At 44.3% G+C, this 25,721-nt stretch overlaps 3 protein-coding genes across 4 annotated transcripts in view; 2 read left to right on the top strand and 1 right to left on the bottom strand.

Annotated features, from left to right (window-relative positions):
• Positions 1-9,960, top strand: part of Zc2hc1b (zinc finger C2HC-type containing 1B) — a 31,579-nt gene extending 21,619 nt beyond the window's left edge. Inside the window, exons 6-7 of one of the 2 annotated variants that reach the window (XM_090337629.1) lie at positions 3,839-3,947; positions 9,642-9,726. In XM_090337629.1, coding sequence (XP_090193755.1) covers positions 3,839-3,947; positions 9,642-9,646 — 114 coding nt within the window. In that variant the 3' untranslated portion in view covers positions 9,647-9,726. Of the gene's footprint in view, positions 1-3,838; positions 3,948-9,641 lie in introns of both variants that reach the window. The other variant, XM_090337630.1, reaches the window with a different exon arrangement.
• Positions 1-25,721, top strand: part of Phactr2 (phosphatase and actin regulator 2) — a 381,904-nt gene that overhangs the window by 215,112 nt on the left and 141,071 nt on the right. The window lies entirely within an intron of this gene.
• Positions 21,021-25,721, bottom strand: part of Plagl1 (PLAG1 like zinc finger 1) — a 41,008-nt gene continuing 36,307 nt past the window's right edge. The window contains exons 7-9 of the mRNA XM_090338005.1: positions 25,235-25,640; positions 21,626-22,809; positions 21,021-21,310 (exon numbers count right to left, since the gene is read on the bottom strand). Coding sequence (XP_090194131.1) covers positions 21,192-21,310; positions 21,626-22,809; positions 25,235-25,386 — 1,455 coding nt within the window. The 5' untranslated portion in view covers positions 25,387-25,640 and the 3' untranslated portion in view covers positions 21,021-21,191. The remainder of the gene's footprint in view (positions 21,311-21,625; positions 22,810-25,234; positions 25,641-25,721) is intronic.

Raw genomic sequence — 25,721 nt, 5'->3', positions numbered from 1 at the left:
CATGCCTGGGGCAAGCAGGTAGAATTTACCTGGGAATGTAAGGGTCTATCTTGCTATGTGTAAGGAAATTGATCGTTATCACTCCCTCCACAGAATCATCTGTTCCAGTGTGTGCTTTCTAGAAGGCAGGGAAAAATATTACTGTCACTGAAAAAAAAACTGTACTGTCACAGAAAAAAAAATGCCACTGAAGTATCGAAAGCATCTTAGGGTGACTGTAATATACAAAAGTACTTAGGTAGCATTATGCTAAAATCCTGTTTATCCAGGACTTATTATGAGCCCAAGCCACCTGGATAAGAATTGTCCTGTTCCAGCTAAAAAGACACCCCACAGGGTTATGTTCCGCTAGAGAGGAGGGTCTTCTGCCTTTCTATTTAAAGGCACGGAAGCAGCAGGTAAATGGCGGTATGTGAATAAATGCAAATAGGTCTTACATATGGGTACAAAATGTCCATCTGAGCTGGATAATGATAGCTTTGCCATCAGAAAAAGAACCCGAGCTGAGCAAACAGCCCAGGGCACATAACTCACGGTATAGTTAATGAGAACCATTAACTTCAGAAATACAGCCAGCACCTAGAGAAGGATTAAATTGGTCTCAATATTTGAACAGTACACAGCATGTTTAGAAAGCTTTCCCTGAAATCCCGTATCTAATGGATGTGGGAATTTTCCACCACAGACACTGGATCCAGGCTCTGGGAGGGAGCTATTGAACATCTACTGACAATCAGATACTGCATGGTACTTAATTGATCTGCAATATGAACTTGAGAACTTTGGACTAAAGGTGTGACTCACATTGAAAAGCACCCGCTGAATAAGTAGGAAGCCCTGCATTCAAACCCCAGTACTGTCAAAGAAAGGCACGTGGAGACAACTCAGAAGGAGGGTGGTTTGGTTGTCATGTGTGGGAGAGCTGGGAAGAAAGAAGCCCCTGTGGCTGCTAGGTAGTGTACCTGGTGACTTCGGTTAAGTATGGAAGTGAGCTGGGCAGCCCAGAGAGGAACAGGGCTTGGCCCACCTAGAGTTGGGCATGTCTTGGAGAGAGTGATGAGATGGGTCGGCAAAGGGGACGGGGGAGCTAGATGAGCTTCCATTTAAGCTAAAGGTTGGAGGGGAAAAGTCTGAAGATAGTTAGGTCTGAAAGGCCAGAAGTAGGAACTAGAAAGTCCCAGAGTCCTGTCATTCTGCCCTTTCCTCGTGCTGGGCTGTGCAGGATGGTTAACTTGGATTTCTGTCTTGCTCTTTGTGTTCATGCTTGTTTGTTTTGCTTTGCTTGTTTGCTTGTCTATCTGCTGAGGCTCACTAGGCAGCTAGTCTGGAATTCATGATCCTTTTGCTTCCACTTTGCAAGTGTTAGGGTTCCAGGTATACACCACGATGCCCCAAATATCCAGTTGTTTGTGAATGGCCTCCAGCATTATCCTGTAGGGAAGATAGAAGGTTTCAACCTTGAAACCTGGAACAGTTTTTTTTTTATTATTATTATCAAGATGGATTATGGACTATCAGCAAGGAAAGAATGAAGGTCTGGGGTAAGAGGGCTAACAGGAGAGTGGAGGGGAGATCGGGTACAGAATGTTGTTTCCACTTACAGCCTCCTGTTGGTGTTCAAAGTTTCTAATTTAGGAGTCTTTCTGATTACAGATTTGGGGATTAGGGATGAGCAGCCTGTGCTGTAAATGTAGATAAAGGAACACAAGTGCATGGAGGATATATGTGTACTGGAAGGTGAGGATAAATAGAATTTTAGAGATTTACTCTTTCCCCATGAAGTAAGGTAGAAAATAGTTTCAGTCTAAACAGCTAGGATTCCTTCATCAGTAGTCAGGGCTTGACTTGCAGCAGTCCAGTTTCTGATTTGTAGGTGAATTCTCTGGGATTCATTTTGCTGTGGAGTATGTGTACCTTGCTGAGTTGTCAGGGGATGAGAGCTGTTGGAAGGAGGCTTCTATATGGGCCAGGTGGCTCATACCTCTAATTCTAGCTACTCAGGGGGCTGAGATCTGAGGATCATGGTTCAACGCCTGCTCGAGCATGGGAAAGTCCATGAGACTCTTATCTCTAATTAACCACCAGAAAACTGGAAGTGGTGCTGTGGCTGAAGGAGTAGGGCAGTGGTAGCCTTGAGCTGAAGAGCTTAGGGACAGTGCCCAGGCCCAGAGTTCAAGTCCCACCACTGACAAAAAAGAAAAGAAGAAGGAAGAAGGGGAGGCTTCAAGAACAAAAGGGCTCCAAGGACTCCTCTTACCTGTCTGTCACAACATGGCCTCCTTTTCCTCACTCCAGCAGCCCTGTTCTTTTTGGTAGGGGCATCAAACTTTTGCAGGACTATGAGACTCCCTTGAGAGAACTGGAATTCACTCTAGGTTTAAATGCAACTCTTTTTCCACCTTGGACAGTAGTAGAAGACAAGTTCTATTTCTGCAAATGGCTCTTCTAACTAGTCCATAAAGTTAGTGGGCACTAGCTGGGGCCAAAGAGGGCACAAGGAAGCCATGAATGGAAGTGTTTTTTAATTCCTGAAGAAGGCCAGTTGGCTGGCCCGAATTTAACCAGGGATTTGGCTTCATTCCTCTGCTTGTTCTCCAGAATTAAGTGGTGACTGGGAACACAAGAGAGCACTCTCTGAATTCCTTTACTCGTTGTCCGATCTGTCTGAGCGGCAGTGTTTGCTGTCCTCGGCCAGTGCCCACCAGTCTGGGGCCTAATAGTGAAGCTTATTCAGAAATCAAGGATACTTCAATCTTAAAGGGCCTGTTCATGGCCCAGCCAAAATGTGTTTTTATTTTAAACATAATCTGCTTTGAAAAAAAATGTGTCATCCTTAACCAAAAGAGACAAATATGGAGCTCTAAAAATAGCTTTCTTAGCTAGGTACTGGTGGCTCATGCCTGTAATTCTACCTACTCAGGAGGCTAAGATCTGAGGATCACAGTTCCAAGTTATCTTGGGCAGGAAAGACGGTCAGACTCTTATCTCCAATTAACCACCAGAAAATGAGAAGTGGTGCTGTGGGTCAAAGTGCTAGCGCTAGCCTTGAGGTGACGAGCTCAGGGACAGCACCCAGGTCCTGAGGTCAAGTCCCACAATAGACCAAAAATAAAAATATTTTAAACATAGTGTTCTTGGTTTGGATGGCTCTCCTTTCTCTAATCTCACAGCCATTTGTGTCCTTGTGAGAATTCCCATCCAGAGTATAGGGTGTTCATCACATTGGCACATCCACAGACTGTGTTCATCTAACCATTCTGCTGGTTCTCTGCAGTTATGAGGGTGCCCTGGGCATATTGTAATTCCATCCCCAAACCATTTATAGCCTGCCAGTGTCTGTTTTTCTTCTTTGTTCATGATAGTAGGTATAATGAAAAAATTTCAGTGTTCCATAACTATGTCCTAATTGACAACATGTGATTTTTTTTTAATGTCTCCACACAATTTCATAGGACAAATATACTAACCCTAATCCCAAGAGTGGATTATGGTATGCAGGCTCCAAATTCCAGTTACGGCTTTGGTCACCAGTATGGCCAGGACCCCAGCTAACTGAGGTACAGGATGTGTGAAAGACCCTGCCTCTGGGTGCAGGATCCCTGCAGCTCACACTAATCTGAGGCTGGAAGTCCAAGCAACTTTTCCTTCTTCATAGTACTGGAGGTTATAACACTCTCTTCTCTCTCTCTCTCTCTCTCTCTCTCTCTCTCTCTCTCTCTCTCTCTCTCTCTCTCTCTCTCTCTCTCTCTCTCTCTCTCTCTCTCTCTCCCTCCCTCCCTCCCTCCCTCCCTCCCTCCCTCCTCCTCTCTCTCTCTCTCTCTCCCCCTTCCCCCTGCAGGATAAGACTCAGGCAAATCCTAAAAAGGAACCAACTGTGACCAGTGCTGTGGGTGCTTTGCTACAGAGCAGGACCATGGGAAACAGGAAGGAGGGCTCAACCAGGCCAAGTGAGTTTCCGGGAATAGGTCAGAGGGTGCCACTGCTGGCCTTGGGACTCTCCAGTTGCAGACAAAACCAAGATGCCCGCCAATGTTGCTTTTGGATCCATAAGACATGTGGGTTTGTTTGAGGTTAGAGCCTGTTTTCCTAGAAGTAATATTTCTTAATTCATCAGGATTACTCCATGTTGTTCATGGGCAAAGTTATATCCAATTATAACAACAGAAGTCTAGAACCAGGATTCCAGTCCACTACAACTGAAAAGTGGTCAAAACCATGTGTCAGTGCTGTGTTGAAGAAGAGTTTCCTTTCTAGAAATATTTGTTTCACCATAGTAGCAAGACATAACCAGCATGAGATACTGACCATGTGTCTGATCCACTGTGCACAATTCTCAATAGTCTTAAAATAATTTTCTCTGTATTTTATGGAAAGAGAAACTGACGCTGGAAAAAGCCTCCATTATTTCACTAAGACATGCAGCTAGTAAACCAGCTGTCTCTCTTTATTAAACTGCATTAGTAAGTGGAGGGAATCTTTGCAAAAATACATTAACATACATTCATTGCACAAGTGGTTTCCTTATGAAATGTCCATACATTCATATCATGTACTTTGATCAAATTTACCCGTTCTATTACTCTTCTTCCCTCACTCTCCTTCCTTCTTAAAACTTTTTCTTTTTTTTGAGGGGAGGAGAGCTGGTGGTCCTAGGGCTTGAACTCAGGGCCTGGGCACTGTCCCTGAGCCTCTTGGTGCTCAAGGCTAGCACTCTACCACTTGAACCACATCACTATTTCCAGTTTTCTGGTGGTTTATTGGAGGTAAGAGTATCTCAGACTTTCCTGCCTGGGCTGGCTGCAAACCATGATCCTCAGGGCTCAGCTTCCTGAGGAGCTCGGATCACACTCGCTTTGCACTAGGTTTTTCATGCTTCCATATGAAGTTTCAGTGAAAAAAGATAATGGGGTTTTGATAGGAATTGCATTGGGTCTGTGGGTTCTTTTTGGTAACATTGTATAGACATTTTCACAGTATTAATTTTGCCAATCTAATATAATAATAGTGTGATAACACTTCCTCCTTTCATCTTTGTTTCTAATTTTTTATAAACTCTTACCTTGGCAAAGGGCTTATCAGTCTTATTGTTTTTGAAGAATCATTTTTCATTTGCATTTGGTTCCAAGATTTTAAAAAGTTTTCCTACTTCTTCAGTGATCCATGGATCATTCAACAGTCCGGTCTCTGTGTTAAGCGTGTTTTGTCATTTCTTTCCAGTTTTAATCCACTGAGGTATGATAGACTAGTGGGAGCATTTAAATTTTCTTACATTTTGTAAGATTTGTTTTATGCTGTAAAATATCTTTAGAAAATTTCACGGACTGCTGAAAATAATGTATAGTGTCCAGCTGTTGGGCAATATATTTTGTAGTTGTCTATTAAGTCAGTTTTGCCTTCAGTGTCATTTAATTCTGATTTTTTTTCAACTTTTGTCTAGATGTTCTGTCAGTGAGAACAGGATATTGGAGTCATGAAGTGTTACTGTCTGGGGTCTATCTGTGCTTTTATGTTCAGTAAAGTTTTTTTTTTTAATTTTAATTAGGTGTGTCAGCATTTGTTTGTATATGTTTACAGTTATCTCTTTCTGTTAAGTTGTTCCCTTTATCAATATGAAGTCACTATCTTTGTCTCTTTAAAAATCTTTCTTTGAAGTCTGTGTTGTCAGATATGAATGTGCCTGTGCTTACTTTCAAGCTCCATTTTCTTGGAAAACCTTCTTCTATCCTTTTACTCTAAGCCTGTATGTTTCTTGTAGGAAACAAATAGGTTAGTTTTGTTTCTTAAAGACAACTTGCCAGTCTGTGTCTTCTGATTTGGAGAATAAAGGCCAATCATATTCAGTTTTAAAATTGGAAGCTATACATTTCATATCATTTTTTTGGTTTTGTAATATATTTTGCTTTCCCAATCCTCATTTATTAATTGACTAGTCTGGTGGGAATTTTTCTTCCTTGTATTTCCCAGGTTGCATTTATCGTCTTCTTCTGTGCAAAATGATTGCTTTTGCTTTTTTTCATGGGGCTTGAACTATGGGCCTGGGTGCTGTCCCTGAGCTCTTCAGCTCAAGGATACTGCCCGACCCTTGAGTCACAGCCCCACTTTCCATTTCCTAGAGATTAATTGAAGATAAGAGTCAATCGGCTTTGTAGTGCCTGGGCTGGCTTTGAACTGCAATTCTCAGATCCCAGTCTCCTGAGAGGCTAGAATTACAGGCATGAGCCACCGTGCCTAGCAAAATGATTTTGTCGGTGCTATTCTGTAGTGAAGATTTAGTGTCACCATTCCTTTTTGGTTTTGTTTATCATGCAATATTTTTACTTCTTCAGTTTTAATAGCAGATTTCCTGGATATGATATCCTAGATTGACAGTTATTTTCTTTCAGAGTTTAGAACGTATTTTTCCACGCCTTTCTTGCTTTTAGAGTTCCTGTTGAAATTGTTATATCTCCATTACAGCATTCAATGTTCTTTTTAAATTGTGTATATTAAATGTTTTAATTAAAATACTCCTCTGAAAGCCTCATTTGTAAGTTTGTATTTTGAGTATCCTAAAGACTCATGTGCCTGAATAACTGTGTTTCTGGATTTGGGAAATTTCTCACTATTATTTTTATTTAATATATTTTCTAGTGTAGTCCTTTAATTTGTACCTTTTCTTTCTCCTATGGTTTGTAAGTTTGGCCTTTTAATAGTGTCTCAGAGGGCTTACAGGCCCCATTAGTATTTCTTTTCCTCTCTTTATCACTATCTGAATGTTCTAATTCATATACCTTGTCTGCAGGAGCTAATATTCTGTCTTCAATTTGATCCAGGCCACTGCATAGGATTTCAATTGACATGTTTAATTGCATTGTTTGACTTCTCATTTCCAGATTTTGTCTTCACAATTTTCTTATCTTTACTAAATTTATCTTTCTTGCCCTGAATTTTCTTTTTTTGTCGGTGGTGGGACTTGAATTCTGGGCCTGGCTGCTGTCCCCTTGAGCTGTCTTCAGCTTAAGGCTGTTGTCCTGCCCCTTGAGCAACAGTACCACTTCTGCTTTTCTGGTGGTTAATTGGAGATAATACTCTCATGGACTTTAGTGGCAGGGCTGGCTTTGAACCGAGTTCCTCAGACTTCAGCCTCCTGAGTAGTTAGGATTATAGGCATGAGCCACCGTGTCCAGCACCTCCTTATTTTTTATTCAGCTGTTTATTTGTATTGTCTTTTAATTCATTCATGTGTTTATAGATGTCTTCTTTAATTTCACTGGTTGTTGGGTGTTTTGTTTTCCCAGTTCTGGGGCTTGAATTCAATGCTTTGCACTCTTGCTTGGTTTGCTTGTTTATAGCTCATGCTCTACCATTTTTTGCTAGTTAATTGGAGACGGAGTCTCATAGACATTTCTGCCTAAATTGGCTTTGAAAAATGATCCTCCAAGTCACAGCCTCTTGAGTAGCTAGGATTACTGGCTCCTTGATCATTCTTATAATTGCTCTTTGAAATCTTTGTCAGGGATTTTATCTACCTGTCTATCCTGAGTATCCATTGCTCTCAACTTGTTGCCTTCTGGATGAGGTACGTTGTCTCATTTTTTTTCATATTTCTGCATTTTGAGTTGCACAACTGAACCCAAGTCGTTGGAAGTTTTAATCATGGGCAGTCATTGTAGTTTAAATATTTTGGGTGTCAGCATAACTGTGTGATTGCAGGGTTGTTGTGTCCTTTCTCACCATGTGACTAGGTGCTAGATTAATAGCTCAACTTTTGCCTGTGTGCTTAGGGCAATGGGTCTAACTCCCAGTACCACTTAGCTAGGAGAAAACAAGCTGAAGTTTCTTATAATTCCTAGTATAACTGTTGTTAAATGTGAGTTGAGGAAAAGGCCTGTCAAGTGTCACTTTAATTCATCTCTAAATATTATTATTATTATTATTATCGTTGCCAGCCTTGGAGCTTGAACTCAGGGCCTGAACACAGTCCTTGAGCTTCCTCAAGGCTACCACTTTCTTATAGCTCTACCACTTGAACCACAGCACCACTTCCAGCTTTTTCTACGTATGTGTTACCAAGGAATCAAACCTGGGTCTTGGTGCATGCTAGGCAAATACTCTGCCACTAGGCCAAACTCCCGGCCCCCATCTTTAAGAATTTTATACCTTCTGTGTGACTTCTTTGTTGTACTGGTTATTTAAGAATGTGGTTTAACTTTCACAAATTGCAAATTTTCCAGTTTCAATTTTGCCCTGCTTTCTCGGCAATTACTCTACTACTTGAGCCGTACCTCCAGCCCAGCTTCCTCTTAATTATTTTGGAGATCGAGTAGAGCAGACCTGTCTTCCTGGTCTGGTTTTGAACTTTAATTCTCTGGATCTCAGTATGTGAATTAGTATTTTGTGCTTACAGATGTGAAGCATGAGGAGCTGGCTAGTGATAGTGATTTCTAACTTGATGGGTTTTTCTTTTTTAATCTGAAAAAATCATTTGTATAATGTCTACCTTTTTAAATTTGTTCAGGCAATTTGTGATCTAACACAGTCATTATGGAAAATGCTCCATGTGCATGTGACAAGAATGTGTATGACATTAGATAAAATATTCTATGTGCATATTGTGCTGTCCTCTATTTTTTTTATTTCTGTGTGGTATTAGCCATTATTTGCAGAGGGGAATTAAGGTTCCCAGCTATTATTGTACAACTGCTTATTTCTGCCTTCACATTCATTGTTGCTTTATATATTTTAAAGGTCTGTCAATAGATTTTAACAGATATATCTTACTGTCCTGAATCTTTTATTAATATGTAGTAGCCTTCTTTTTCTCTTATCTTTTTCTCCATAAAAGTCTATTTATGGCCACTTCTGTTCTTTTTTGTAACTATTTGTAAGTTATATAACTTGTGTGTTTTTGGATTTTAGGGCAGTCTCTCAGATATTGCATTTATTTAGGTTGTTTTATTTATTTATTTTGTTGGTTGTGGGTCTTGAACTCTGGCCTGGATGCTGTCCCTGAGCTTTTCAGCTCAAGGCTACCTACGCTACCTCTTGAGCCACAGTGCCACTTCTGGTTTTCTGGTGGTTAACTGGAGACGAATCTCACAGACTTTAGTGCCCTAGCTGGCTTTGAACTGCAATCCTCAGATCTCAGGCTTCTGAGTAACTAGGATTATAGGCATGAGTCACCAGCGCCTGGTAAGATTAAATTTTATCTATCAGTCTCTCTTTTGATTGAAGTTTTATCCAGTTTTGCTTAAGGTAATAATTGATAGGAAATTATAACCTATCATTTTGCTGTTTGTTTCTTATATGGCTTCTTTAGTGTAGTCATTGTGTACAGTTGTGGGGGTGTTTGTAGTGAAAGTTCTTATTCATTTGTAAATATTCTACAGCTATTTTCATCCTAACATTGCATACATCAATTTGAATTTGTAATAGTTTATCTTCATTAACAGCAAACTGAGCCCCTTTGACAATTCATTTTTCCAAACCTTTTTGTGGTTTATAGTATAAAGCTATGTTTTTATATATTATATGCTGAAACCTAAACTAATCATTCTGTTAAACTTATTAGTTTCTTGACTTACGTAGAAAGCTAAATGTGAAGTTACAAGTTAAAGCTTTCTTAATACTAACTTTTATTTTTTGCATATTTCCATTTATAGAGTAATTCTCTCTCTGCACACCTTTATTCACAACCTAGTGTTCTAAAATTTCCAAATTTAGTAAAGGTACAACTGTAAACATCTAAGAAGTACAATCACTTCAAGCAAGATGAACTCATGAATACTCTCACCAAAATACAATTCAACTTTTTAAAGACAAAGAAAGAGCTTTAAAAACAGCAAAAGGAAATCAACTCACCGAATACATGAGAGATTCTCAGTTAAAATGCAACCAGCAGTTTTTTCATCTGAAACTTTCATGGCCAGAAGAAACTGGGACTATATTCAAAGTATTAAAATAAAAAATCATCTAAGAGTTCTTCTGTCTGGTAAACTGTCTTTCAAAATAAGGAAGAATTTAAGACATTTCTAGGCAAACAGAAACTAAGAGAATTTGTTATCATAAGATCTGATGTATAAAATGTGCTTAAAGTTTTCTCTGTGCCTTGTGGTTTTATCCTTGAAAACTAGACTTTGGAATCTAAGAGTGCCCTGACTCTGAAGATTAATTCTTTTCTTTCCCTAGTATTTGCTGATTTTGGAAAAAAAATTGTTGTTGTAGTTGTAGATTGTCTCTGTTCCATTCATCAACCTGAACTATAAATTTGAAGTCTTTTCTGAGCCTGTCTTTTCCAGGGCGGACACATTTATGTTACAGTTTTTATGCATATACAGTTGGTTTGGAGGTCATAGTTTCTATTGTCTGCTTCCCCAAATGAAACAAGAGACAAAAATTAAGATGTTGGGGAGCCCCTGACTCTTTTTGTTTTCTGTTTTTGGGGGTTTTTTGTTTTGTTTTTCCCTCAAGGCCAGTGTTGTATCACATGGAGCCACTTGTGGTTTTCTGGTGGCTAATTGGAGATAGGAGTCTCACAGCCTTTCCTTCTCCAGACTGGCTTTAAACTTCGATCCTCAGACAGATTTCAACCTCCTAAGTATCTAAGATTATAGGAATGAGCCACCAGCACATACCAGGAAAGGAGATTGCAGCAATGGATGGAGGTACAAGCGTAATAGCCCGCTACTTCATTGCCTGTCACGAAACAACAGTCCATGGTGAGAGTAGAGGTCCCTCATATTCAAGGGCCAAGATTTCCTCCACAAGGGCCATGATCTCTTCTCCACAAGCCGAGTCTAGAAACATATGCCAAGCTTCCTGCTACACTGCTACTGGGTGTGGGATACATGCTTGATACCATGCTGAGAGTTGAATTGGGTGAAATTATCTGCCCTTTATACCATCCAAGCTTTCCCCTAGACATTCCCAGCATTCAACAGGCTCCAGAGCTCCAAGGAAGTTAAATCAGACTCTGCCAGTTGTGGCTGTGTCTCAATGGGGAAAGAGATAGAGTTGTGTTGCCTCCTCCTCCAGCCTCTTTGCAGGATTCTGAGTTTTGTGTTCATTCTCTTTGTAGCTGTGAGCAAATGTGTAATCCTGAAATGGGGTTCTGTTTTCACGAAAAAAACACAACTCAAAGTATTAAATTATACAGTAAAAGTATGGCAAAACTTGGAGTAACGAGCTATTTCTAAAGCTTAGTGATTTGTGTCCACTTTATAATAATACTATGAGTTCTTGCTCTAAGGGAATATCTGATAATACTTAAAAAGGCGAAAGGACTCCTTAAAATCTGAAGTCACAGCTTATTTGCCAAGGATTGGATAACTTGGTTAATGTGTAAAGTTGGATCTCACTACAACACCAGATCTCTAAATGCAGTAATCTTGAGAAGAGATGGAAAACAAGGAAAAGCAGCATGCATATAGAGTGCAGCCACAAAACAGGAGTTTCCTCCCTTGAGGAACAAGAGCTTTTACATAGCAAATGAAGAAGGCTGCATTTGATTCCCTGCTTTGAAACCCCTCTCTATGGAGAGTCTATATTTTCACCTTCAATAAACTTTCTCTGTCCACTTTAAGACATAAAATGACGTGAATAAAATAAAATAACAAAAATACACTTAAGATTTGGAGAAATGTCCATTACCATTGTACAACGAGCTTATGTATGAATCAGAATCACAGTCATCTGTTCCTTTGCATTACCTCTGTTAATATGATGGACTATTTGCAAATGTGTCTGCCTTGATTCAAATGTATCCCCTAAAATTCATGTGTTGAAAACTTCATTCCAAGCATGATAGTGTTGGGAGGTAGGGCACCTAAGAGCTGAATGTGTAATCAGAACTCTTCCCTCATAAGTGGACTCTTGTTATTTTGGTTGTGGGTTACCACAATGAGATTTGCATAAAAGAATGAGTGCACCTTTCCCCCCCCCTCTCTCTCTCTCTCTCTCTTTCGTTCTCTCTCTTCCTTTTTCTGTCTCTTTCTTTCTCCTTTATCTCTCCCCACCTCTCTGTCTCTCTTTCACACACACACACACACACACAAAACTTGTTGCCCTTTCTGCCATTAGGGCTCCAGGGCCTTCCTGCCATTGGCTGCAGGCAGGCTCCTTCACCTTGGACTTCAAAGCCTCCAAAAGTAAAGAAATAACCATCAAAAATAAATCCAGCCAAGAGCCTGGGGCTCATGCTTGTAATAGCTACTTGGGAGGCTGAGATCTGAAGATTGCGCAAATAGCCACAAGTGGAGCTGTGATTCAAGTGTTGGAATATTAGCCATGGGCAAAACAGCTCAGGAACAGCACAGAGACCCTGCAGGGGTGCGCGCACACACACACACACACACACACACACACACACACACACACATCCAGCCTGGCTGGGTGCATAGCTCATGACTGTAGTTCCAGGTTCTTGGCAGGTAGAGAGCAGTAGAATTGTGAGGCCAGCCTAGGCAAAAAGTGAGACCCTCCACCACAACCAAAAGCCATACCTGCTGTGCATCTCAGCTCTTCAGAAGGCCCAGAGTTGGAGGACTTTGGCCCTCCATCAGCCTCCTGTAAAAGTGTGACACCTTAACAGAAGAATGACTGCAGAGAAAAATAAGGGCTGCTAGGGATATGGCTCAAGTAGTAGACCATCTGCTCAGCCAACTTCAAACTCCAGTGTCACCAAAGGAAAAAGAAATAAGCCAGCCTTAGAAATTGTGTCACAGAAGCACAAGAATACGTGAGAAATCAGAACTAAGATGCCCAGGGTCACTGTAACAAACAAGTGAGTAAAACATGTCTGCTAGTGCAGAAGTGGCTTTGATACAATTCTGACCAGAAGAATTCACTACCTTGCATTTCACGATCCTGCACCCCGAATTCTGGGGTGTGGCATCCCTTCACCTTCCCAGTAAGGGCTCTAATGGGCTTCAGTGAAGCCCAGCGTGGCCTCGGCCAGCATCCGCCTGGTCTCGATTCCACAGGAGGTCTGGCATCAGGGTTGTCCCCACTTCATCTTCAGATGGACGCTGACAGCCTGAGGGCCTAGGAGGAAACTTCTATGGAGGTAGCCCACATTGGGCAAAAGTGAAGCCATCACGCGGTTCTTACCAGGGCAGTGCATACTGAGACTGTGGGTGTGGGTGACCCCTGAGACACGAGAAGTGTGGGGCCACCAGACTGGGAAAGCTGCAAACAGGATCCTCCAACTCTCAGAGCACAGCCAAGCCACGTGAGTGGGGCTGTGTGAGGTCCTGGGGCCAGGCTTCATTCCAGTGCATCCAGAATGTGGGTCATGGGGTCAAAGGAGATTATGCTTGAGTTTTAAAATATAATGATGGTTTCCCTGTGGGTTCTGGACTTAGCTAGCCATCCTTCTTTCCTCTTTGTCCATTCTATCTATCTATCTATCTATCTATCTATCTATCTATCTATCTATCTATATATCATCTATCTTAGTCAGTTGTGGAACTTGAACTCAAGACCTTGGCACTATCCCTGAGCTCTTTCACTCATGGCTATACTCTTGAGTCACAGTGCCACCTCAGGTTTTCTGGTAGTTAATCTGAGATTAGAATCTCACAGACTTTCTTACCCTGGCTGGTTTCGAACCATGATCCTCAGATCTCAGCCTCCTGAATAATAGCACCCAGCTTCTTTCTCCCTTGTAAAATACCACCCCTCTCCCTTACCCTTTTCCTCCCCACACTTTTCCTCTTTCTTCTCTCTTCTGCCATGGGGTAACAATAAGAAGACCCTTCCTCAATATGGATCCCTTGAATTTGGACTTCTCAGCTACCAGAAACATAAAAAATAATTATCTTTTCTTTATAAATTATCCAGCTCGGGCTGGGAGTTTGGCCTAGTGGTAGAGTGCTTGCCTAGCAAGCTTGAAGACCCGGGTTCAATTCCTTGGTACCATATACTTAGAAAAAGCCAGAAGTGGTGCTGAGGCTCAAGTGGTAGAGCCCTAGCCTTGAGAAAGTCCAAGGACAGTCCTCAGGCCCTGAGCTTAAGCCCAGGACTGGCAAAAAAGAAAAAAAAATTACCCAGCCCTGGTTATTCTGCTACAGCAGCAGCACATCAAAAAAAAAAAAAAAAAAAAAAAAAGTAGGGGCCAGGAGTTTGTCCTAGTGGTAGAGTGCTTGCCTAACATGCACGAAGGCCTGGGTTCGATTCCTCGGTATCACATACATAGAAAAAAGCTGGCAGTGGTTCTGTGGCTCAAGTGGTAGAGCTCTAGCCTTGAGAAAAGTCCAAGAACAGTGCTCAGGACCTGAGCTCAAGCCCAGGACTGGCAAAAAAAAAAAAGTAATGCAAGCCAGGCACGGTGGCTCACACATGTAATCCTAGCTACTCAGGAGGCTGAGATGTGAGGATCACAGTCCAAAGCCACTAAAGTCCATGAGACTCATATCCAATTAACCACCAGAAAACCAGAAGTGGTACTATGGCCCAAGGGATAGGGTGGTAGCATTGAGCTGAAGAGCTTAAGAACAGCGCCCAGGCCCAGAGTTCAAGTTCCATGACAAAAATGTTTAAAAAGTAGTTGGGAGGACTGGGAGTTTTGCCTAGTGGTTAAAGTGCTTGCCTAGCATGCACAAAGACCCGGGTTCGATTCCTTGGTACCACATACATACAAAAAAGCTGGAAGTGGTGCTGAGGCTCAAGTGGTAGAGCTCTAGCCTTGAGAAAGTCCAAGGACAGTGCTCAGGACCTGAGCTCAAGCCCAGGACTGGCAAAAAAAAAAAAAGTAGTTGGGAGTTGGGCCTAGTGGTAGAGTGCTTGCCTAGCATGCACCAAGACCTGGGTTTCTTGGTACCACATTCATTGAGAAAGCCAGAAGTGGTGCCGAGGTCATTGTGGTAGAGGTTGAACATTCAAGAGGGAGCTAGCCCATGTGAGGCAGGAAGCCAGCGGGGAGGAGCCAGCCTTGCCCCTTTTTAAAATAACAGTTTTCAGGAAAGATGGGGCCTCGGGAATATCTTCACTCCTTCCCAGGGTGATCCCCATTGTCTTCTGTGAAGCTCTGCTTCTTGAAGGGCTCACACGTCTTCATGCCGGTAAACTTTCAACCCAAGAACCCTAGGGGCCCACACCTAGATGTACCTCAGTGAACTACTGTCCTCACCCTCTGGCGTCCAGTGTTCTCCTGTCTGTAGAAAAGATAACCTCCCACGTCTAACACTTCATTCCAAATACACAGCCGTGAGGTGTGTGCATGTGTCAATCACAGAAGTTAGCTCGCAGCGTCCTGTACAAAAGTCCACCATGCTCAGGAAAACCCCCAACTCCAGAGGGCAGAGGGGATGTGCAATGCAGTCCAGAGTCCGTGCAGTCAGCATACATTATTATGCATAGCTGCTTCGTACACCCATCGATCATTCAAAGTCTGAAAGTCCAGACCACAATCATATGTAATATTTAGCTAGGCTAGCAAGAGCCTATGAGAATGCAAGAGTGAAGCAACATCTCCCGGTGACCTCGTGGACATGGTGACAGTCGTGGGGGTTGGGGGGACAGCAGCTTTCTGAAGTGAAGGAGCTTAGGGTGAACTTTCAGGATGAGCTAGATTTTAAGAAGGGAAGAAGCACTGAAAAACCAATGGGACACAATGTTTTGGATGGGGCTGGGAGGGAAAAATGAAGAGAGTGAGGTGACATTATCCAAAAAGAAATGTACTCTGCCTGACTTATGTCCATCACCTTAATAACAGTGATTTTTAAAATGGAGGGAAAAAATGAGTTAGAGTGTAGGGGGGAGCAGAGGGCAGATGCCACAGGAAGGTGGGTGCTGAGAGCCAGTGAGACACTGAGAGTCTGGCTCACTTGTGTGGACATTGGTGTCACCTTCTGCTCTAGCACCCAGCACCTCCGAAACATCTGTGAGAGTTGGGCAGTTCTGATGGCTCAGAAAGGAAATCATACTTCCAGTTCTTTTTGCTCTGCTTCTTTTTTTTCTTGCTAGCTTTGGGGCTTGAACTCGGGGCCTGGGTACTGTCCTTGGGCTTTCTCAAGGCTAGCGCTCTACCACTTGAACCACTGTACCACTGCCAGCTTTTTCTGTGGATGTGGTGCACAGAAATCGAGCCCATGGCTTCGTTCATGCTAGGCAAGAACTCTACCACTAGGCCACACTCCTGGCCCCTGTTCTGGTTATTTTTGATTTAGGATCTTTTTGCCTAAGCTGGCCTGGACCATGATCCTTCTAAATATTTTACTTTCTGCCTTCACTGAAATATTAGGGGTCCATACCCATACCCAGCTACTGATTGAAATGGGGCCTCATGACCATTTTTCTTGGGTTGGTCTTGAACCATAATCCTCTTGATCTCTGCCTCTTGAGTAGGTGGGATTACAGGTAGGAATAATGGCGCCAGGGAGTCTTGTTTTTCTTTCTGGACTCCAGTGGGGTTTTATAGAGTTAAACATCTTCTCCTGCCCCCTCCCCCGCCTTCACCTATTGAATTGTCTGGCAAATCATTTTTTTAAACGTGTCATTGGCACAAGGGAACCATGTATTTCTTCGGGTAAAATGAACATCGTAAGTTCTTTCTATTCCTGCATCCTGAGACTGTTTGCTTTACAATTTCCTTGTGGCCACCTCTTCATAAAACACTGCATGATTGGAAAGGAAGCCACGAGGTCAGGGGAAGCTCAATTCTTCTTACAAAAGATTTCTGTGAGACTCTTTCCCCATACAATGTGCTGAAAACCAGAGGACAAAGCTCTTCGACCCTCCCATTTCTAACCACCTCCACCTCAGGGGTCATTCTTATCCTTCTATGAAGCCTGTCAAGGCCTTTCTGAGAGTTAGAAAAGAACTGAGGACACAGGAACTATACTGGGAACCCATTTGGGAAGAAGAAGCCATAGCAGGGAAGGACATTAAGATCATATTATACGTGTGGTTGGATAGTTGAAGTAGCAGTTCACAGGTCATGGGTACACAAATAGCTGGGGTGCACAGGGAAATGTACTTGGTGACCCTATTTTCCTTATTAGTACACTAAGTGGGAAAGTGGGTATTTGTTTATAGCTACCAAAAAAAGAGAGGGGACTTGAGGATGCAATGTGGAGATTTTACAATCATTCCTCCCCCATCACCCCCCCATACCTTCGAGAATGGTCTACTTTGACATAATAACAAATCTGTTTGTGTTTGCAAAGGATTAGCCATGGATTCTGCTTTGGGAACAAAACTCAGACAAGGATTTAGTAAATCTTCTAAAGAGGGCCAGGTAAGACAAAGCCACCTCAAATCTAGGTGCTCCTGGTCACGTAAAGCACAGGATACACTGAGTGCACTTTGTGAGAGAAGGGATGTCTGCAGGGAGGTGTGTGTGGGGGGAGCCTGAGTTAAGAGAACTGATGCTTATCTAGCTGTCTTGCTAAGCACCAAGTCAGACAGGATATTTAGTCCTTGATTCCTGACCTAATAGTAGAGATGAACGAATGCTCCTCACTTTTGACCTGGAAAGCTAATGCTGTATTTCTTTTCTCAAGCACATCCCCACCCTTTACCCCCAGAGTAATTACTTGCCATTGGGAATTGTTTGTAAAAGCAGTTAAAAGCCTAAAGAGGCCTGTGTAATCTAGCCCTCTTGGTGTGGAAAGGTGAATGGCAATTCTTGCTGCTTTCAGACTGGCTCCCTGAAGCTTAACAACCTGCTGCCCCATCACCCAGAGAGTCCACCTCCACAGACTCGGGTTTGTCTTCCTGAGGCAACCATTAGAATCCGAAATACAAGCTGCAATCTACTTGCTCTCTTTACATTTTCCACACAATAAGCGTTTTATTTTCAATGTGTTTAAGGCATTTCACGTCAATGTTAATTTTGATAGCAACAATAGAATTTGATAGATAACTTTTGGTGAACTATTTATTGGAGTATGGAAGTTCCAGCAATATTTGCTTTTATAACTAGTTTTATTCTGCACAAAAGTCAAGATATGTCTACTTTAGTGTTTGCGTGTAGCAGTAGTGTCTGTCCCCTGCCCCTCCTGCCCCCCAGTCCTAGGGCTTGAACACAGGGCCTGATCTCTGTCTTCACACTGTCCTTGAATACTTTTTACTCTGCCACTTGAGCCACAGTACCACTTCTGGCTTTTTCTGTGTATGTGGTTCCAGGGAATCAAATCCAGGTCTTCGTACATGTTAGGTGAGCATGCTACCACTAAGCCACACTCCTGGCTCCGTAGTGTCTGGTTTAAATGTCTTCTCTGCACTGCGTAGAATTATCTCACCAGTCTCAAGACCACAGATTTTGGAAGCTTTGTGCGGAGGTGAAATCTTACAGAAAACTTCCTGCCCTGTAGAAAAACATTCCGAAGACTCATGCTATTTATCTATCTTGGCTAGGTCACCAGTTCATTTTTGTGCCATTAACTGATATAGCCATGAGGGAAGGTGCGATGCCTTTTCCTTCTCTTTGTTGTAAGCAATGTAAAGGAATTTGAGGAGGCTTCTGTTTGTTTGGACACCCACACATGCACGTGCGCGCGCGCACGCACACACACACACACACACACACACACTCTACTCACCCCAGTCCAGCTGTATTGTAGGAACCCTAAGAGCTGATTTCATAGTGAAAGCTTCACTTCTAATTCTGTTTTTTGTTTGTTTGTTTTTTCCCAATCCCATCGCAAGTAATTGTTTTGTCTGGCTAGTTATTAGGCTTTATCATGGTGGTGTGTTTGTTTTTTGTTTTTTACCAGTACTGAGGCTTGAACTCAGGGTCTCATGGTCAGAGATGGTTCTATACTCTTTGAACCATACCTGTTCTACCAGCTTGTTCTTTTGTTTGTTTTTGTTTTCTGATCCTCAGATCTCAGCCTTCTCAGTAAGGTAGGAGTATAAGGTCACACAAGACTTCTTGAATGTACTAATGAGCTTCACTTCCTCTCCAACCCCTCCTACACTCTTCAGAGGTGTTACAAAAAAAACCTGTCATGATATAAGGGGTTAATACTTTCTGGAGGAATCCCAAGCACACATAAATTTATAGTAGAAATTAAACATTTTATTATGAACATGGATTATGGTAACTCAGAAAAGCCTAAATTTTAGGAGCTTGTATTCTAATCTACACATCATCGGATATAAACTGTGAAATAGAAGGATTTGGTACTATGAATTTAACAGACGCTCCTAAGCTTCCACCTTAAATTCCAACAAGTTTACTTAAAAAAAAAAAAAAGAATGTAAAGTTTCAGCCGGGCACCTATGGTTCTCGCCTGCAATCCTAACTACTCAGGAGGTTTGATATGAGGATCAAAGTTCAAAGCCAGCAAAGGCAGGAAAGTGAGAGATTCATCTTCATCTAGCTACCAAAATGATGGAAGTTAAGCTGTGGCTCAAGTGGTAGAGCACTAGCCTTGAGCACAAAAGCTTAAGGACAGTGGTAGGCCCAGAGTTCAAGCCTCAAGAAGGGAAAAAAGTTCTAATGAATGCTTAAAAGTCAGGATAGTTGGGAGAGGGAGGGGCCTGGAATAATGTCTAGGAGAGGGCAGAAGGGAGCAGATTGGAAAGCCAAGAACATTTGTTTTTGGATTTGACAGTGGGGTATTTTTTTTGCAGGCTTAGGTATATGGGCGAGAAAAACACACACACACACACCAGAGTGCAGATACATCAACTTTATTATATGTAAGATATATATGTTTAGGGAATATGACAGTTTCTAAAAACAAAAGAGAAAATGAGATTAAAAAAAAAGGTTAAGTATTACACTTTTCAAATTCCTTAAGACACGAATTTCAAGAGATAGATCACAAAGTACAGTTACATCACAAAAGGTAAGTCTTCTTTGAATCAAAGGTAACAAGGACTTAAACAGATCTATTACAAATGCACTTTTCTATGGACAATTAAAAGCAATTCGCAGGTACTGAAAGCAGCTCGCGAGTAGTAGTAGTTTAAGCTAGGCAAAAATTTTTCAAAAAAAAAAAGTAAAAGAAAGTCTTGTTTAATATATTTAGGATATATATTTTTAAATTGCAGTCTATTTTCTTAAATTCCTGCTTAAAATATAGTTAACATTATAGTCAGCAAAAAGCCTTTTGACTGACGTCTGGATTACTTTACCACTTCACCAGGTTACAGAGTGTGACTACACATCTATTTCAGTCAGATGTAACTGACGACCAGTTTTGTCTTGAAGATAAATGAACTGGTAACTCGCCTCACAGCATCACGTGGAACGTCTTCCAGCTACATCTCAACAGCGTTGGTAAAAGGGAGACGCATCTCGCTCCACAAGCAACAAGGTCTGGAACTCTCTGGGTTGGCTACAATAACTAAAACTACACTACATCCAACCCCAAAGATAGGAAAGTTCCTTGAAAGGAGATAGATACACAACCTACTTATAATATGGGATGGGGAAAGGTCACAAACACACACGCACACACACACATACATACACACGCGCGCGCGTAATAACAACAACATTCTCAGCCAGGCGCTGGTAGTTCACATCTTATCCTCCTCACTACTCAAAGCAGCTGAGATCCAGGGACCCCAGGCCGAAGAACAGCACAAGCAGGGAAAGTCCACGAGACTCATGTCTAGGTCACTAGCAAAAGCGGGGAGAAAGTAGAGCTGTGGCTCAAGTGGCTCAGGAGCTCCAGCCTTGAGCAGAACAGCCAAGAGACAGCGTCAGCGGATAGGTTCTGAGTTCGAGCCTCAGTGGCAGCACACACCCACACCCACACCCCCCCACACACCCCCACACACACTCCTCACTTGGATCCCACGGTTCCTCCACCAGGCAGCGCCGTGTCAGAGCGACGACGTCAACGCGCTCGTGGCTCGTGGCAGGGCTGTGGCACGTGAGGATGCAACAGGACCAAGCGAAGAACAGGACTATTTATAATTAGCAGCTTTCGTTTTGGATCTTCGTTTTCAACAACGATAACAACAATCACAATAATATCGGTAGTTTAACAACAACAACAATAAAAGAATATACACGCGCGTTCCATTTGGTACAAAGCAATAAACACTCGAGATAGATTGGCACAACACATGCAGATCGAGGGTTCACCCTCCCCGGCGAGCCATCGCGGGGCTCATCACAGTCTTCATTCAGTCCAGCTTTCCAGATCTTTCTCCCCCCACCCCACTCCCTAGTACGGCGCATGCTCAGAAGCCTCCTCCCGCCTATGCCCCGCCCCCAAGGCCGGGAGAACTCGGGCGCCTCCCTGGCGCGTTCATCTGAAAGCATGGTGGAAATGGGGCAGGATGGCCGTGCTGGGGCCCGTCGAAAACACGTGGGGCATGGGGGGCAGTGGGAGCTGGCTCAGGGTGGCCGTGCCCACTGCCACGGGAGGACGAGGAGGAGGGGGAGGGGGAGGAGGGGGGAGAGGGGGAGGAGAAGGAGCAGGCGACGGAGGAGGAGACTGCTGCTGCGGTGGTGGCGGCGTCGGTGGCGGCGATTGCGGCTGCTGCTGCTGCTGCGGCGGCGGCTGCGGCGGCTGTTGCGGCATCTCATCTGGCTGCAGCTGCTCGGGCGGCAGCTCCTCCGGCTGCAGCTCCTCCAGTGGCAGCTCCTCCGGGGGCAGCTCCTCTGGCTGCAGCTCCTCGGGCTGCTGCAGCTCCTCGGGCTGCTGCAGCTCCCCGGGCTGCATCTCCTCCGGCTGCAGCTCCTCCTGCTGCAGATCCTCGTGCGGCGGCTCCATATCATTCAACCTGGGCATGGGCTCCTCGGGCTCCATGGGAACGAAGTCGTTCCCGAAGCCGTGCAGCGGGGGCGGAGGGGGCAGCTGCCAGTAGCCCAGCAGGGAGGAGAACTCGAGCGAGGCGGGGATGGCGATGTTCACCGCATCCACCTGTAGCTCCTTGGGCAGGGCGATCATGCCGGCTTCGATCTTCACCAGCTCGAAGCCCTGGTTGAACCTGGGGGGAGACAGGGGCTCTTGCAGAGACATGTCGTCGAACATGCCCATGCTGCAGTAGCCCTTGGGCTCCGCTTTCAGGGGCAGGCCTGCCAGCGGCGGGGCGGCCGCGTACGCGGGCGCGCCCAGCTCGAACTTGGGCCCGTGCAGGGCCAGCGGTGGAGAGCAGGGGGCCACCATGGGGTGCATGGGGGCCAGGGGCTCTGGCATGGCCGCCATGGGCTGCAGGATGGGCTCGGGCGGGCCGAGCGTGAGGCCCTGCATCTCAGCCGGCAGGCTCAGGAGCCCGCCCTGGGGCGGCGCCATGGAGAAGGGCGGCACTGGGGGCGCCTTGAACTGGAAGGGCGGCGGCGGCGGCGGTGGAGGCGGCGGCGGCAGCGTCGGCGGCAGCGGCGGCATGGCGGCGGCCTGGAAGGGGTTCAGCAGCTCCCCGGCCTGCAGGCTCTCGCGCAGCAGCTCCTGCGAGTGGGTCTTCTTGGTGTGGCGGGTCAGGTGGTCTTTGCGGCCGAACCTCTGGGCGCAGAACTGGCACAGGAAGTCCTTGCAGCCGGTGTGGACCACCAGGTGGCGGCGGACATCCTTGCGGGTGTAGAAGCTGCGGGCGCAGTGGTCGCAGCGGTGCTTCTTCTCGCGGGCGGCGCTGGACGGCTTCTCCTCCGAGTGGGTTTTCAGGTGGCTCATGAGCACTTCGGTGCTCCCCAGCTCCAGGGCGCACACCCCGCACGTGAGATCCCCGCTGTGCGCCGCGTGCAGGGCCGTGTGCCGCTTGTAGCCCAGCAGCGTGGTGTACTTCTTGCCGCACTCCTCGCAGCAGTAGCACGTCTTGTTGGGGTCGTGGGTCTGCAGGTGGTTCTTCAGGTGGTCCTTCCGGTTGAAGGTCTTGTCACAGTGCGCGCACTGGTGAGACTTCTGGGGCGAGTGGGTGGCCATGTGTCTACGGAGAAGGGAGAGATGGCACCGGAGAGGTGAGGAAAGGGGGCCCGACTCGCATGCGCGCGCGCACACACACACACTCATCTCACACATCAGCTTTTTTCTTTTATTTGCTAGTCAATTGATATATAGATTATCGATATCTATAATATATATATATATATTTACCTGGATCTATCTGCTCAGACTAGCTTCCAACGAGAACCCTCAGATCTCAGCCTCCCAAGCAGCTAAGATTACAGATGCAAGCCACCAGCTTTTTTTGGTATGTATGTGTGAAAGAACATATTTCCCCCAAGTATACAGATTTCTAAACAAATATTTGTATTAAGAATTCTGTGATCCTCTGTCTGTACTCAGAAGCTGACTTGTTGAGTTGAAACCCCTTTGGACAACAACTTAATGATAATAAATAAATAAAATTAGAAAAGAATTACATGGTCCTTTGTACTCGTAAACCGCCGTGTTGAACTGAAACGTCTTTGCACAACTACTTAAAGATAGTTTTTAAAAAGACTGAACGTATATTCTAAAAAATATTTTAGAGGTGATGCACAAATCCATTCCATTTCAGAAAGGGGAGGTGCTTTAGAGCTTGTGAGAGGACAGTGGCCATGTTGTTACAAGATTCCCACATGTGCACCATGAAGGAATACAGAGACCAAGCTGGCTTAGGACTCCATACTTAAACTCCTTGCTGTTTGGCTTAGTATTAATTAGCAGGATTCCGAAGTTCAATCCTGCACCTCCTATTATCTTTCCCCCCTTATTTCTTTGTGGGAGATTTTAATAAGATTTGGTGTCATCTATCATCTGTGGGTAGATCAATACTGAGTTAATAAGCACAGGCCTGGCTTTTCAATGTTTTTCTTTTCCTACACCTGCCCCCTTCTCTTCTAGTGGGGTGCGTGTTGGAAGTAGCATTTGAGCAATAGTACCATTCGATTCCAGCAGCTCCTGTCCTTTAGAGATTTATGACTCTTTCCTTTACCTGACAGCCAATTCTTTCCTTTTTAGGTTTCCTCACTTCCCCCTGCATGCCCCACATCATCGTTTCATGGCTGAAATTACCTGATCGTGCTTTTCCCCTCCGCTTCTTTCCCTAGGACCCACAAGGTCACCAGGTTAAGAGTACCCGGTGGCCTTTGGGTAACAAATGAGTCCTATCATCATTGCCTTGAGAAGTGTCCACACTTAATGGCTCACAGTAAGTCCAACCTTGGCCTTGAGCCTACACTTCCAAGTTGTCTCTTGTGGGCCTTCACTGACTCCATCTCACTGCATGCATCCTTCACTGTTCTACAACCTATGTTCTCTTCCCTGGGTAACAAGTCAGTTATTTTCTCCTTTAGTCTCCATTTATAAAATGTTGCAACAGTTGGGAAATAGGATGGAATGCTGCCCTATCCTCCTCATTTAAAATTAATGTGTCCTGCCATCTCACTACTCCAGTTCCTTACAAGAGCATAGCATCAGACCAGAAAGGCCAGGTCTGGGGCTGGGATGGCAGATTTTATGTAAGTATGCAGCTTCCAGTTTCCATTTAATTCACACACTTAGTGGAGCAAAACATTTATCTTGAGCTACTACCTCTGAAATAGGGCTTAAGCTACCTTCCACAGTAATCCTGACTAATTCCACTCCCTGCAGCAACGGATACAGCTACTCCAATAATGAATAGAATGTGTTGCCCTGTCTTTTCCAGAATCTCCTCTATGGCCTTAACTCTCCAACCCCAGTGAAAGCACCATCATATGACTTCACTGCAGCTATGGCTGCCTGTAGTGTTTGGGTGAGGATGCAAAACAGAGCCACTGCCACAAAATGGGGGTGCGTAGCCATCACTAAACACTGCTACCATGACAACTAGAGACGGGCCAGTGCACAGCAGAAGATATTTGGCTTTTAAAACACCGGAAGCATTTACAGACTTATTTAAAAATTCAATTTATATGTTATGCTATCATGTGTGGTGGCATTCTGAAGGGCCAAGGGAAGAATTTTTGTCTTTTGTAGGAAAGGCCTTCTTCCTCCTGGGCACTCCAAAATGGAGGGAAAACACATTCATAAATTCTTAGATGGAAAGTTGCACTTTCTAATGCTGATTCTCGCCTGTGCTCTTACATACGAAAAAGTCAGTCCCCAGGTGCTTTCGAGATCATTTCAGGAAGTCAAGACGCTTTGCTATGTCATCAATACCCTAAAATCAGACTGGTTGTCTATACCCAGTGTCTAGATGCCCAAATGAATGCTATTTGTCCAGGTAGCACAGCATTCCTGCAAAGAAAGCTTTACAGCCTTCTTAAAAGACAGGCAACCAGCTTCATCTGGCCTCTCTTCCTCTGGCTGCAAGTAGAGGGGGAGGGGACGTGAGAAAGGCTATAAAGGTCTAAGTGAAAATGCACCCCTTTTCTGCAGCCTCTCACCTCATCAATTTGTATTTGGAAACAAAGGCTTTGCCACACTCATCCTGTGCACACTTGAATGGCTTCTCCCTGGAGTGGGAGTAATTGTGGATGGTGAATTTCTCCAGGGTGAGGAAATTCTTGCCACATATCTGGCAGTGGAAGGGGGCCATTGGTTTTGCTTTTCGCGCTTTCCTTTTTAGATATGCTGATGAAATGCTGTGCCATTTAAGGACTAATGGCAGAAAGGTGTGGGGCACATCAGCAGAATCGCTGCAGGTGGGCTTCAGAGCAGAGGAGAGGTCTACCCAGACAGAGAGGTCTCAGTCAGTCTAGCTTTGCTTCCTGCTTTTCCACGTCCAAGTCTTCTTTGAAAGCAGAGGAAGAGAGCTGAGAGTCAGAAGAGATCCGGGTGCAGGAAGCAGGTCTGTGGAGACAAGAGGAGGACTTTTCCCACATCCGCCCATTGAAAAGCAGGCTTTTCCTCCCTAGCACTTCAGTGCCACTA

This window comes from Megascapheus bottae, chromosome 8 (assembly GCF_031878675.1).
Source record: "Megascapheus bottae isolate mThoBot1 chromosome 8, mThoBot2.hap1, whole genome shotgun sequence".
NCBI lineage: Eukaryota > Metazoa > Chordata > Mammalia > Rodentia > Geomyidae > Megascapheus > Megascapheus bottae.
The sequence above is the reverse complement of the archived record's forward strand: the minus strand, read 5'-3'. Positions and strand labels throughout refer to the sequence as shown.